Source organism: Trichosurus vulpecula, chromosome 6 (genome assembly GCF_011100635.1).
Source record: "Trichosurus vulpecula isolate mTriVul1 chromosome 6, mTriVul1.pri, whole genome shotgun sequence".
Lineage (NCBI taxonomy): Eukaryota > Metazoa > Chordata > Mammalia > Diprotodontia > Phalangeridae > Trichosurus > Trichosurus vulpecula.
In genome coordinates this window covers 271,278,592-271,293,398 of record NC_050578.1, presented here as the reverse complement: position 1 = coordinate 271,293,398, position 14,807 = coordinate 271,278,592, and the positions used below count along the sequence as shown (strand labels likewise).

Here is a 14,807-nt window from a genome sequence, read left to right as displayed (position 1 = left end):
TGGTGACCTAATGAGGCCAGTGTGGAGTTGGAGTGCTGGTGTTTCCTACTGGGAGGCAGAGAGAGTTTCTTATCGTGGAGGTGGGAAGACCATAGGCCAAAGCCCTTCCCTGATCCTTTACCAGCTTGGAAATTTGGCACTGAGTGTGGTCAGAGTTTTCAGTCTCCCCATTTATTCAAGTGGTTGTTATCTCTTCCTCTCTTTTCCCCTGCCTGTGCCCAAGGTATGCTGAGGTGGTGGTGGCCTCCGAGAACTCTGTCCACAAACTGTTGGAGCTCCTGCCTGGCAAGATTCTCAATGGGGAGAAAGTGGACGTGAGGCTGGCCACCCGGCAGAACTTGTCACAGTTTGAGGCGCAGGCTCGGAAACGTGAGTGCGTCCGAGTCCCAAGAGGGGGTACGTGGAGATGGTCTGTATGGAGGGGGGGAGAAGGGAGGGCTTTTATACCACGCTGTAGGATTAGCCTGCAGCGTGAGGGAGGCTGGGTAGGGGCGGGCATAGTCTGTGGGAAGAGGGTGAGGTGTGTCCCCAGATCTGGACACCAGCTCAGCAAGTACCCCTCACTGTCCAGCAAGCTGCTTAGCATGCTGAGGTAGAAGGAGCATTGGACAAGGGGAGTTGGGGATGCCAGATCCTAGTCCTGATTCTCGCACCAAAACAAGCTGTGGGCTCTCGGACAAATCAGTCAGTTCGGGCCTCAGTTTCCTCATCTGAAAATGAGGGAGCTGGATTAGATGGCCTTTAAGGTTCTGTCCAGCTCCAAAATTCTCCAGTTCCAAGAATTAATTTACAATGAGTGGAATTAGCTGTAACGCATCTTATGTTGTAACGCGGAGATAGTTTAGTTATGAGGTTACTGTGCTTTCCCATTAGTCTATGGGAGCAGCCACCCAGAGTGTAATTTCTATTAAGTGAGCTGTAATCTTGGAAGTTGTCCTGTGTCCAAAGGGGATGTGGAGAATAAAGCCAGTGCTGTTGTAACGACAAATGCAAGCAGAAGGGTGGTCCGCCTGGAGAGTTAGAGAATCTCCAGCGTTGTCCAGGGGAGAGGGAGCCCTGACGGCCAACCTAGCCATCCTGGTCCGCTTGGCAGGTCAAGCTCAGTAGTGGAAAAGGGGGGTATTGGGCTTCTAGAGCTCGGTGCCAAGATCCCTTAAGTTCATCTGATTCTGTACTCACCAAGCAACCTTCTGATCTTAATTTGGTTTCCCAAATAGGCTCTCCTACTGGGAAGAGAATGCGCTGACCAGCCGACACAAGTATTCCAGTCCGCTTGGCAGTTATATTTCTCATTGTAAATTAATAAATTGGCATTCTGGTTTATGAATCAGTCTCTTGTGAGTTTGGTTAGCGTGAATCAATCCCCCAGGGTCCGATCATCCCTGGGTGAACTGATAAAATCGAATTTCTGAACCTGCAAAAGCTGAGGACCAGACCCTGGACTGTGGTGACCCCACCAAGGTGCAGCCCCCCTCGAGGCCCAGCCTGAAACAGCCAGCCAGCCTTAACCTTCTTACCCACAGTGGGGAGATGTCTGAGGGTCACCAGGTGTTTCCTACCACTGTTGTAGGGCCTGCTTGCCAAGCCCAGTCTGCTTTGGGTCTTGGCTTACTCACTCTTCTTAGCTGGTTAGATTTAGAGGTTTCATTCCCTAGGGTCTCAGCTCCTCATCTTCTGGGTTGTGTCACACTCTTCTTCCTTGGCCACTTGAACCTTCCCAGTCCCTTTAGTTTGAGTGCTATTCCTGTCTTGCCGGTCCCAGCTGCCTCACTTGGCAGCAAGCTGAGGGAGCAGACCTGTTCCTCTTTTCCAGCATTCACTCTTGGGGGACACTGCCTTGACTCAGATGATGGGGTGGTGGAGCAGTGTTTTCTGGCCACCACATCCTCCCATTTATGGCTTCTGGGATTCCCTTAAGCACCACCAGAGGAGTCGGTGCTGCCTGATAAGAACAGGGTGGCTACTCTCGGGGCCTGTGGAAAGCTTAGGCACAAAATGAAAACCTCCCGGTTCAGGAACTTGTCGCTAGGAAGTCGGTTGATCCTCAGGAAGGGAACGTTGATAGTTTTTCTTCAGGCTTGAAGGCTGTTGAGAGACCTGTGAAGGAGCGGGTTATCAAGATGGTTTGCAGCATGACAGGGTCAGATGCTTGGAGGTGTAGTGACCACTGAGTCGGTGGGAGATGGTATGCCCTACGGACTAAAGACTGCTCAGCTCAGGCAGGAGCTCCTTGGAATGCTCCACTAGTGGGGTCTCCAGGTTCACCAGTTGGAAGATTCTCTAGCCTTTTTCTGAGGACTGTTAGTGACACCTCCTTCCCCCAGATGTCTGTCTCTGCTCTTGTATCGAAATCCCTATCTGGGGCAGGGCTAGAGAGTGTCTTCCAATGAAGTATTTTGAGAGCAATGCTTCCCAGCCAAGGAAACTTTTTTTTTTAAGTACTCTGGGCAAAGCAGCAGATTGGTGCACTCTAGCCTTCCTGTGGCCCACTTTCCTCTTAGGAGGTGTAGGGGCATGAAATGGTCTCCGAGTGTGTTCTGTATGCAGCTTCTTGGTCCTTCCTGCTGGCGGTGCTGGCACCGACCCTGGCCAGAGGACCTCAGGACAGCATCTTCTTCCCATCTGTCTCCAACCCCTTTTTCCTCATCACCCCTTCTGTTTTGGTTCCCTCTGGCATCCAGACCTTTCCAAGCCCAGTTGACAGTTTCTTGTCCATAGGTGAGCTCCACCCCTCTCTGTTTGTGTTGTAGCAAATAGACACATTTGTAGGTGGAGGTATAGCAAGGTGAAGATGCTCCAGTCAGTACTAACCACGAGGAAGGACTGGACTTGGTCTCGCTCTCATGTCAGCTCACTGAGCAGATCTCACCTTCGCTTTCTTGCTTGAAAGGAGGTGTGTGGCTTCCTTTGTGGAATCTTTGGAAGTCTCCACATAGATGAGTGACGTGTGAGCCGTGCCCTCCATGTTCCTAGCCAAAAGGCCCTATGAATAAACGTTAGCAATAGTGATAGGGATAGCGTCTGCCCCTGGAGCCTGTGGCTTCACTGAATGTGCCTTGAGGGCCCCCTTGCCAGGAACCCGTCCTGCACGAGTGAGGGGCCAGGTCAGTCCTGTCCTTCGCTAGATTGAGACAGCGCGGTGGTTGTGTCTGGTGCCTGGGGCAGTAACACTAGCTATGTTTTGCTTCGTAGGAGTACCTCCACGTGCCCACTCCAGAGATTCTAGTGACTCTGCTGATGGACGGGCCACACCCACTGAGAACCTTGTGCCCCCACCCCCCCGCGTGGACAAGCCCCCCAGTGTGCTACCCTACTTCAGCCGCCCTCCCTCAGCTCTTCCCCTGATGGGTCTGCCCCCACCACCCATCCCCCCTCCGCCACCTCTCTCCTCGGGCTTTGGGGTCCCTCCTCCTCCTCCTGGTATCCATTACCAGCATCTCATGCCCCCACCTCCCCGACTGCCTCCCCACCTGGCTGTGCCTCCCCCAGGGGCCATTCCACCTGCCCTGCACCTCAACCCCGCCTTCTTTCCCCCACCAAATGCTACAGTGGGGCCTCCGCCAGATGCTTACATCAAGGCCTCTGCACCCTATAACCACCATGGCAGGTAAGGGCTGCCTTGTTTCCTTTTAAAGAATTGGACTGGGTGTAAAGGGAGTCAGTGGGTTAAGTATCTTGGCTCTGCCTGTGCTGGAGCATGTGGCCCTTTTTCGTAGTGGTCTTCCACGGGCCTTTTCTTGTCTGCTTGGCCCAGGCCTCATCCTTGTTATTCACCCTGATGGGTTTGGTTAAATTTACCTCCATGGGTGCTGGGCGCTGTGGGGGGGGGGGGTTGGCAGGGGGTGCAGTGCCAGCTTGTTCTCAAGGAGGGTGTGGTGTGTTGGAGGAAATGACACGTGAAAGAGGAGAGGTCAATGCAACATCATACCCAATAAAGTGCCCTGCTGTACGGTACAGATCTAAGTGCCACGGGCGGTCAGGGATGGTGTTGTCTCCGTGCAGCCGAGAACTGGGCCCCCCGCCCCCAACAACGTGCGAAGCCGAGTTCGAGGAGATCATGAATCGGAACAGAGCAATCTCTAGCAGTGCCATTTCCAAAGCTGTCTCTGGGGCCAGCGCAGGTAACTTCTTTTGCCTTTGCTTCCATCTCCTGTCTCCTTTCCCTCGTCCTCTTCTCGGGGTGGGACTGCTTGGTGCCATGCATCTCCTTCTACAGGGGTTTTGAGAGGGACAGATACCTTGGGGAAAGATGGGTTTGCTATTAGTCCTATTTCCATAGTGTTTGGGGAATGTATTTTTGGTGTGCTGGAAGTCATTCCCAAATTTACCTTTCTACAATAAATCCAGCTTTGCAAATGGGACAGAATGTTACGTGCAGCATTTCATTTCTGCTCTGGGCTGTAGAAGGACATCTCTGCCTTGTAAATGGCTGACTTGAACAAGGGGACCACGTGATTTGGGCAGAGATGGAATGGTCTAGAATAACAGTACCCTCGAACAGATTTGCCATTTTGATGTAGACCCCTAGGATTATGAGGGGATGGTTTCTGAGTGGCTTCAACTGTTTGATCACAGTCTTGGTGTCATAATCAGGACTTTAGGTGAAGGTGACCGATGCCTCAGAATGTGCCAGGCTGCTAGCCTGGTGAATCTGCATGGAGCCAGAGTGGGGAGAGGCTGGGGCACCTGGCAGTGCTGGGCTTGATGGCTGGTCTTACTCACTGCTACCTCACAGGGTGACTCGGGGCGAGTAGGTGCCTCACACGAGATAGATGTTTATTAAATAAATGTTGGTGCAGTGATGGACCTTTCTTGTTCTATGCAAGGTCTAAGACTTTGGGCAAAATCAACAAGCTGGGATGCCAAGAAGAATGTTGGGCTGGAAACATTAGCATCATCCTTCCAGGGATGGTCTTTTCCTCATCTTGGGCCATGAAGCCTAAAATGCTCCCTAGGGCTATTTATTGGATTTCTTTCCCACCTGCTCATGTGGGTTAGAGGCAGGAGGAGTTGGCCTGTGTTATCTTTCCTGAATTTTTTCTAAAGAATCTTCTTTCACATTTGACTAAATCTTTATCAAATTTTTCTTGCTCTCCTGCTGTGTTTCTTTACTGTTGTTGTACCTCCCCATCTCTGGTCTTTCCTTTTCTCTCTTGCACAACTACCTTCAGGTCCTCATTTCTGTTCCCTCAGAATATCCTCAAGTCCTTGTTCTCCGTGGACTCTGTGTCCTCGGCCTCTTTCCTTCTTTACTTTGCCTTCCATCCCAGAGTGTCTTGGTTTAAGGCCCAGTTACTGGCTCCCTGAGCATGCGTCCCCTGCTAGCCAGGGCCAGGTGGGAGCTGTGGATAGCTGTGTATCTCACGAGGCTGTCCTGGGGCACGCCTGGGCACCTCCGGTTTGGCTAGTCTTCCGTCTTCTCCCTTTCGGTCCAGCTTGCTTCCGTTGCTCTCCTACTCATTCTTGGCCTTTCCTACCCATCCCGCATCAGGGGACTATAGTGACGCTATTGAGACGCTCCTCACAGCCATTGCTGTCATCAAACAATCCCGGGTCGCCAACGACGAACGTTGCCGTGTGCTCATCTCCTCCCTTAAGGACTGTCTTCATGGCATCGAAGCCAAGTCCTACAGCGTGGGTGCCGCTGGGAGCTCTTCCAGGTGAGTTCTCGATTGGTCTGCTGGTCTACCAGCCCTAACGGACCTCTCCTAGGGTTTGGTGAGGGGGGACAGGAGGCCTTAGGAAGGTACCTGACAAAGTCATGACCTCTCTAGGAGGAGTTCAGGAAGACAAAGGAAGTTGGAAGGTTTTTATTAATAATCATCTTAAGCTAGCTAGGTGCTAAAGGCAGCTCCATTAAGACAATAAATTGTCATTCGTGTAGGCTTTGTATTCCAACATAAACGGAGATGGTAGCTTAGGGCAGGTTAGTCAAATGCTCATACAAACAGCAACGCCAAAAACATTGTTCTTGAGCACCTTGAAGAGAGAATGCCATTGAGCCCCTCTGGAGAACCCTGAAGGAAGAATCTTTTCCAACAGGAAAAGACACCGGTCCCGGGAGCGATCACCTAGCCGGTCCCGGGAGAGCAGCCGGAGGCACCGGGACGTGCTCCATAATGAGGATAGGCACGAGGATTATTTTCAAGAAAGGAATCGGGAGCATGAGAGACATCGGGACAGAGAGCGGGACCGGCACCACTGAGAAAGGTGAGACGGGCTCCATTCTGGCTGCCTCTTGGGGCCTCGGATGGTGAAAAGCCAGAGGGACGTCTGCCCAGCTTGGGCCGAGCCTGCTCTGGGGCTGGCTCTAGAGGCGGTAGGGAGTTGTGGAGGCATGGCCTCTGTCTTCCCTGCCGCAGCCTCTTGGGACTCTCACCCCTCACATTGAGTTAGGAAGCCAGGAAGGAAGGCCAAAGAAGCAGATCCAAGTCCACTCAGCCCACCCTGTGCATGTTGATCTGTGGCATGCCAGATTGATGGGCCTGTGTATGAAAAAGGTGACCGTTGGGAGTTATTTTGCTTAGAGGTGGGAATTGGGGATGGGGGCGGCAACCTTTAAGAATGAGGGATTATTTCATAGGAAATGACAGCCAGCTGTTTTCTACTTGGAGTATAGATTGAAAGAGGAGAGGGGCTTCAAGATGGTAGCAGGAAGGATTTAGGTTAGTTAACAGGCATGCTTGCTGAAATAGAGGATCGCCACAGTGAAAGTTATCCAAGAAGATCATTGACTGCTTCCTCTGAGGTCTTCCAAATAAGTTAAATCCTCATTTGTCTGGGATGGATTGTTTGCTCTCTGCTTCACGCAAAGCATGAACTGGAGGGGCTTCAGGATCCCTTCCCAGCTCTATGGTTGGAGACTTTCTTTAAGCCCAAGTGTATTTTTTCCACTATTTGCCAAACAGTGCGTTTGTAGCCCTGTTACATCATGTGTGTCATGATATTTCTGTGTTTGCTCTTCCCCTGTGGCCGGAGCTGAAGTGAAGGCGAAAGTTGGGGATGAAAGGTGTAGAGGTGTAGATCACCACAGCAGGGAGGAGAGGTGGAAGGATGATTATGGGGGGAGGTGTGTGTGTGCATGAGTGTGTCTGTGCGTGAGCACACGCGAGAGGGTGCAGGCAGATGATTTCTGCTTCAGGCGATGAACCAGGCCCTTGGTTCTGGGTAAATTAACAGGTGTGTGGTGGACTTTAAAAAAATGTCATTCCTCTGCTGAATGACAAGGGCACCAGGTAATGGAAGGTCAGAGTTGGCACTGAGCAGTCTCTGGGGGCTGTCCTCCCCTCAGGAGGCACCGTCCTAGTAAGTATGATGGTGTGTTTGGCATTAGGAAAGTTTCTGCATACTGATACATTCTGAGCTCACTCATCTGTGCTTTGAAAGCTTCCTTTTCTTGTTCCATAAGGACTAGTGGTGATGGATGGCTCTGACCCTGGGCTGAACTGCTGCTTGGTCTTGTACAATGGCCCCAGGAACCTTTGTGGAGTTTGCCACGGGGGGAGTTTTGATACAGGAATTTTGAGAGCAAGCCCTTGCCTAGGTCATGTCTCCAGGATAAACCAAGGAATAAACTCCTGACCTTTTCCTTGGATTCAGTGGTAAACTAGGCACACCTAGTCTGCTCCTTTTCTAGAAGTAAGCGTGGGCTTTCTCTTTCTTTGGCGTGTGCCCTGTGCTGCCTAGAACAAGAAGATCCTTTGAAGGAAGCCCGTACGCCAGCTTGGTTTGCCTCCCTTGTGATGGAGTTGTGTGTACTCTCCTGTGCTGTCTCCTCCACGTACTGCTGGCCGCCGGCAGCGTGTCCTTGGGAGCTGGCTCCTGCCTGTAACATGAGCAAGTTAGGCATTTGTAGAATTTAGAGCTAGAAGTCCTCTTGGAGATCACCTAGGCCAGCCAGGAAGTGACTTGCCCAAGGTCATACAACCAATACATAGCAGAGCTGGGGTTTGAACCCAGGTGCACAATGCCACGTTGCTACCTGATTGAGGGCATACTTGAAGATCTAGAAATTAGGTGGTAAGAACTCCCATAGCAACTCATTCAATAAACAGATTAAGTATCTGCTCTGTGTGGGGCCCTTGTAAAAAAAGCCCATTGGCCTTGGCAAAGAATGATTTGTGATGAACTGCTTTTAAAAAGGTGATTCAGTTGTTACTCTATGCAAAAAAAAATGGAAATGGACAACATAGCCTCTTTAATTTTTTGGTATTTAGTCTATAAGGCTGAATTAGCATTCATCATTGTTTAATGTTAAATCATTAAGTGCTCTTAATTAAATTTGTCATAGATCTGTGGGCAGGTTTTCTGCCACCCTGGGCCCTCATTCTTCATTAACAACAGGGCTCATCCCTTCCTAGGCAGTTAGGGTGAAATTCAGGAGCCAAATGTTCCATTTACTGTTTTTATGGTCACTTCTTCAGGTTGGCTCAGTGACCCTGTTGGAGCAAATTGTTCTCCCTCCTGCTCAGAAAGAGCAGTCAAAAACTATAATGTCCAGCTTTTAAATACTTATTAAAACTCTGTACGGAGGCTCTTCATTCTCAGGAGCTGCTCACAGCGGGCAAGGCCTTAGGACAAATGCCCCTTTCCCAAAGGAGGCTGGCCCAGGCCCCGCCCCTGGGCCGTGCACTTGGTTCTGAGCTCTGTGGCCTCCTGCCCCGCCGGAAGATGTCACCTTGGTCTTTCTGTGGTCTGAGCTGGTGAGGATGACTCTTCTGCTGCTCTGGGGTGGTAGGAGGAGACCTTAGCCTCCTCTCCCATGGCTCTGTTGCCCATTTCCATTTTGGGGCCCTGTAGGGAGGATTCATCTCCCAAGAATCTTTGACCTTTCTGGCCTCCACCGAAAACTCACTTCAAGGGAGTCAGAGGCTAGTTCCCTTTGAAATCATTGAGCTCCTTTTCAGTCTGGCAGGGGGACCCCGGAAGGAACATTTCATCTGGACTGTGTATGGACTTTTTGTTTTTGGTTGCTTGAGGATGATCTAAGACTGTGGGTCAGACTGAATTCTAATGTTTGGCCAGTTGGCACGTTGTTCAGGGACATACAAAAATATTCCTCACATTCCTAGAAATACCGTTCATATTCCCTTTCTTACCTTGTCTCAGGAAGCGCCATTTCTTGTGCGCTGCATCGCCAGAGCTGAGGACATGTGGATAACTTTCTTTGCATCATTATTACTTCACCTTGCTGCTGAGTTCCTCTGCTTTCCCACCTGTAGAATGGGCTCATGCATTCTTTAGGATGCTTTGGTACATCAGGGAGGGAGGGAGGGAAACCTTGAATAGTGAGAGTTCCCAAGTTGAAAGCAAAAATCAGAAAAATGTACAGTAGATGTTTGTGGAAGGATTCAGTAGCATTTTCAGTCTCTCGTGTGGATTCTTCATTAAATAACATGGGACCCTTAGAGGTCATCTAGTCCAAGCCTATATTTCACAGACGGAAAAACAGAACAAAAGGGTCCGGTGACTTGCTGAAGGTCCCTGGAGGTGCTAGCAGAACTGGGGTTCACACTCAGTTCCCTGGGCATGCTTTCAGAAAATCTCACAATGCGAGCTGCGCACGGTGGGATGGGTGGCCTTCCAAGGCCTTGTTGCTATTCAGGAAGAGACAGACTAACTACCCTTAGCCTGTAGAATGCAGAAGCTTCAGTGGGGCTTCTCTTCAGGAGTGCATTGGAGCAGTCTGGCTGCTGACATCCCTTCCACCTCTCTGCCCTGACTTCCATCATTCCTCCTCTTTCCTTGACACCAGCCTACCTTATTTGACTTAAGAAGGGAATGTGTTTCTGGGCCCTCTTGAAACCTAGATCATCACTTTAATATTAGGGGGACTTGGAACCTGTATTGGATTCTTTACCTAGAGGCTAATGAGTCAGCCTCTTCTGGGATTACCTGCAGCTTCCCAGCTCAGAGCAGAACTCTGCCTCTGAGTCTGAACAGGACAAGGTTGCCAGTCCCTGCTCCCTAAGACAACCCTGCAGCCCAGGGAGCCATTGCAGCCTGGCCCAAAGCTTAATGCTCAGTGCATGTTGGTACTATTTGACTTTTGTACAGAATTTTAGTTCTGTTGCTGCTTGTGTCCGTTATAATATACCTTTTGGGCCGTAACTCAGTGCTGTTGTCTTGGGGGAGATTTTTGTAATCTCAACCAGACCTTGGCCCTTGTTTTCCAATCTGATTTGGGAATGCCATTGCACCTTTTCCTCTGACCAAGAATACTTTGTGTTTGATCTACATATAGAACCCACCCACCCAAGCTGGTGGCACCCTTCTGTGAGCAGGGAGGGGCTGTCCCCCATTGAGTCTCCTTTCAGGTGCCTGCACAGTGCTTAGACTTGGTGGTTCTAAACTTCTCTTGCTGCCTTTCCCCTCCAAGGTAAGGTCTGGAGCCCGCTAAAGAAGTTTTTCAGTGCTGAGCACCAGGAGAGGCCAGAGGGCAGCTCCCTGGCTCCCAGCCGGGCATGGCTGTGAAGCAGCCTGTTAGCCTCTTGCTCTTTCTTCTTCCACCACTGTCTCCTTCCACTCCTTCCTGCTCCCACCTTTCTGTCTGTGAGAGCTGGTATTTACCCAGCCTTTAAGATTTCCATGATACTTGACGTTATTAGATAACTCTTCCGAGCCCTTCTCACTGTTTCTTTGTTCAGAGTAGCCCAGCCGGGCCTTTTTCTCTTCTCAGTCGTACGTAATTATGTTCTCCTAGTTTCCATGGCATCCTTTGACCTCATGGGTTTCCTGCTTTAGCAAATGCTGGTGTAATCCAGATAATCCCCAGATCATCAAATATAAATCTCTAACTTGTGTTTTCTCTCCCTCCCCCCTTCTGCTATTCTCATTGCAGGAGTCTGGTTGGAAGTAAATGTTTTTTTTTAATGGACTTGCATCTCCTCACCTCGATCAGGACTAAAGGACGGAGGCCGCTCCACCCCTTCCCCCTCCCCCAAGCCCCCAATTCCCTCCAGACACCCAGGGAACACCTGATGCCCCACCAGACCGAAGAGAGCTTGGCAGCCCTCCCTAGCCCTCCCCAGGCCCCGGCATGACCCCTGCTTGCCTAGGGAAAGGGCTGAAAGACTTGGTGGGGTTGGGGGGGTAAGAGAACAGAAAGGGAAGAATGTAGAATGTATCTGGGCCCATGATCCACAAATGCTTGGACTCCAAAAGAACGGTGCTTTCTTTTTCTTGGAAACTTGTGAGGTTCTTTTTCTCTGGGAGCAGCTTGAGGCAGGTGAAAGCCCCCCAAAGACCCACCGAAAGAGAACGGATCCTCATTTTGTGGGGGAGTGGTACTCAGAGGTGCCGAGGCCCCTGCCGCACTAGCACTAGACTCATGGGGCCGCATGTGTCCACCTCATCCTCCTCCCCACTCCAAAGTGTTGTGCGCCTCCAACCCCAGATCCCTCTCAGCCCTTTTGGAAGGAACTACAGGAAGAAACATTATCTGGTGACAGGCTGCTTCTGCCCTAACTTGCTCTGCCTTCCTCTCTCGTTGACGGTTATTCTCCTGATCTCACAGGGAAGGCTTGAGGCCTTCATCACTCCCAGTTTCCTTGGTCCCACTCGTCCCCTGAGAAACAAGGGACTTATCAGGTGTCTCAGTGCACTTGCCCCTGCCAGGCAGAGCATCCCCATAAGATGGCTTTCTCTGTCTAGGGTCCTCTCCTTGCTTTGCTTGCTTGCTGCTAGTGAATTAACAAGCTCTGATAGGCGCTCTTCCCCTTGAGCCCTTACCCCAAGAGGGCTGTTTCCTTGTTTTAGAGGAAGGCGCTGCAACACATCCCCACCTTGGCAGCGGTGATCCCAATGAGAGGCCACAAGAAGCAGGGGGAGAGAGGGGGACCTAATCACTGACCACTTCTCAAAGCTTTTCCTTTCAAAAGTCGTATGTGAGCATGCACCTTCCATCAGGTTGCTAACTGGTGTAGCCTGGTTCTAGACATTTGAAACCGTACCCTGGATGTCTTGCCTGCCTTTGGCTACTGACAGATCGGCCTCCCTCTCACCCCTCCAGGAAGGTCCAAGAAAGAACTAGAGCCTAGGTTGCGGCTGCTGTATTCTGAGCTCCATGGACACCATTCCGATGGCCTGCCTCCTTGTGAGGCAGGGCAACAAATCTGCTGCTCCCATAGAATTCAAATTGTGGCGAACAGGCTTCTCCACGCCGCTCATTGTTCCATGGGACAGGGCTACCTCCAAATCACCTACAGGGCATCCAGCATTTAGTATGAGAAAATGAGACTTGGGTCTCAGGAGGTCCTTCTGAGGCAGAGGGGAAGGGAGAGCCACAAGAACTAACAGACTTCGGTCAGGCACTGAGTGAATTTTTCCCAGGGTCAGAGGCACATTCCCTTGGGACAGAGGGAAGGGGTGGTGGCTTTCTCCCCTCATCCCCCCCCACCCCCACCCCCACTTCCTCTAAGGAGCCGAGCATCTCCAGCCGGCGAGTGTTAAGTGACACGCCTATCCCAGAGAGCAGCTCCGGGTATCTTTTTAAATATGTAGAGAAAACCAAATGAGGTGACTGTTGTTTGAGGAAGAAAACGTAAAATACCAGAAATCCGTTTGCCCCGAGAGTTTGTGTTTTTTTTTTTACTTAATGACACAATTTTTAGTTTTATTTCCAGATAGCAAAAGAAAAATACCTGAGGGAAAAAAAGGCCAAGGCCCCGTCCCCCTGTTGTCGGTGATTCGATTTGTTTGTCTCTTTCTGATAGGTTGGAAATTGTGTAATAAACTTGATGACGCTGTCAATCTTTTATACTGCATTGTATGCTTTTTTTTTTCCTTTTGTAACAAAGTATTTTAAATAATAAATGGGGTGTGAGCTGTTTCATGGACCCTGCATTGGAGAGATGTGTCTTGGGCCTCGAGCTTTGGGTTTGACTTTTGAAAGGTGGGCGTTTTCCTTTTAGCCATGCAGCTCCTTTCCTATAAACAAGCCTAGGGGAAGCTGTTCTCTGGGGCTTTCCTTGAGCTCAAAGGAAAACAATGTAGGAGCCTTTGTTGAATTCAAGTGCTAGGCTCTTTACTAAGCCAGAAGTACTTTTCCTTAGAATAGGTAGAATACTGAAAAAGGTATGTAAGTGATGTAGAAGTGGTGTACTGGAACGACCCATCTGGATTTAGGTTGGGTGGGGGGGTAACCAGAACACTTGGGATTGGGGGGGTGAAATGAAGGAAGCGGGGAGGTTTAGATTTTTTTGAAAGTGAAGATGAGACCAGGCAATCAACAATTCTAACCAGGTGGAGTGCTGCAGACTGTCTCCAGGGGCTTTTTGTGAGGGTTGTGTTATTTCAGTCATGTCCAACCCTCCGAGACCCCATTTGGGGTTTTCTTGGCAAAGATACCAGCGTAGCTTGTCATTTCCTTCTCTAGCTTGTTTTACAGAAGAGCAAACAGGCAGACAAGGTGAAGTGACTTGTCCAGGGTCACATGGCGAAGTGTCTGAGGCCAGATGATGAAGCCTTCTGACTTCAGGCCCAGGCTCTGCACTGTGGCGCCACCTAGCTTTCCCCATGTGAGCATTAGCTAGATTCTAATTAATTCCCAGTCTTCCACCCTCCTGGTCATGTGGGTCTGAGTTGGAATGTGTGAATTTGCTGAGGGGCTGGAGAAAGTATCTGAACATCCTACAACTGCCCCATGTGAACAGAACTTGTTACCACCCCTACCTAAAATAGCTCAAATTGAGAAGCCAAAATAATAGGAATTAGGATTTTTAGATGTGAAAGGGACTTGCTTGAGGTCACTTAGGTAGCAAACAGAAGAACAGAAGTTGGGTCTTCTAAATCCAGATGAAGTATTCTGCCCCCGCCCCTTCGTTACCCATCCAGGCGGGACTAGATGTAGAGTCACAAGACCCATGATCCAGTCTCAGTGCCATTTGCCACAGTGCAAATTGCTTCCTCTCTCCAGGCCCGTCTGCTTTTCTGTAAAATGAGCCAACATGGCGTTAACTTCACCTGAGAATCCCTGGAGTGAATTAGGGAGGCCATAGAACATGGGTCACTCCAGCTAGAGGCCAATGATTAGGTCGTCAGGCCTCAGAGGATGCTGGGAGAATCAGCTGGTAAGGATATCCTCCTAAGACTTAGGATTCAGGAAAATCATAGTGAACTTGGTTTGGATGACAGCCTGCCTTTTTCAGTTAGACTGCAGGAACAATGTACAAATGAAATGAGGCTCACAATAGTCAAGCCCACTTTCACATTAGATAGTGGGAAGGCATATGAATTGGAGTAGAATTTCAGAAGCTAGCACCAAGTGCTAACGCCACAGTGGAGAAAAGCAATAAAGTCACGCCTTGAAGTACCAGAAGGGGCCCTAATGGTCCTGAGTCACTTTAGGGGTGGTGTGTGGATTCTGGGTTGTCCCCATTGCTACAACGGGCTACTAGGAAGTGACATGTAACTGACTTGGAGGTGATGGTGGATTTAGAGCTATAAGAGACCCTGAGTGGCCACCGAGCCAATTTTACTGAAGAAGAGACTGAGGTACAGAAGGGACATGACTTGCCAAAAGCCTTAGGCCTAGTAAGACCATAGGATTCTGTAGAGAAAGAAAGAGGGGGCTGGCAGAAGGCAGACATGACTGCCTACAGCAGGAGAACAAATTGGGGACAGATCCATCAGGCGAGTGATGGTCAACCAAAGATTTGGGAATTGCCCCCCCTTGCCCTCAAGCTATCTCTGTTTTCCTTATCTTTAAATAGGGGGTGATAATTCCAGTCTGTCTACCTAAAGAGCCTGCAGCCTCACCACAGCATCAAATGAAATGGCAAACCTAGAGGCCTGAGGTTTTGCGAAGG

General features: G+C 50.1%; 1 protein-coding gene across 9 annotated transcripts in view; it reads left to right on the top strand.

Moving 5' to 3' along the window:
- CPSF7 (cleavage and polyadenylation specific factor 7) overlaps positions 1 to 14,807 on the top strand; it is a 23,636-nt gene extending 8,829 nt beyond the window's left edge. For 3 of the 9 annotated variants that reach the window (XM_036763126.1, XM_036763132.1, XM_036763133.1), the window contains exons 5-10: positions 224 to 396; positions 3,193 to 3,607; positions 3,958 to 4,121; positions 5,492 to 5,660; positions 6,043 to 6,210; positions 10,841 to 12,764. In XM_036763126.1, coding sequence (XP_036619021.1) covers positions 224 to 396; positions 3,193 to 3,607; positions 3,958 to 4,121; positions 5,492 to 5,660; positions 6,043 to 6,205 — 1,084 coding nt within the window. In that variant the 3' untranslated portion in view covers positions 6,206 to 6,210; positions 10,841 to 12,764. Of the gene's footprint in view, positions 1 to 223; positions 397 to 3,192; positions 3,608 to 3,957; positions 4,122 to 5,491; positions 5,661 to 6,042; positions 6,211 to 10,840; positions 12,765 to 14,711 lie in introns of those variants that run through there. The other 6 variants (XM_036763129.1, XM_036763134.1, XM_036763130.1 and 3 more) reach the window with 4 other exon arrangements.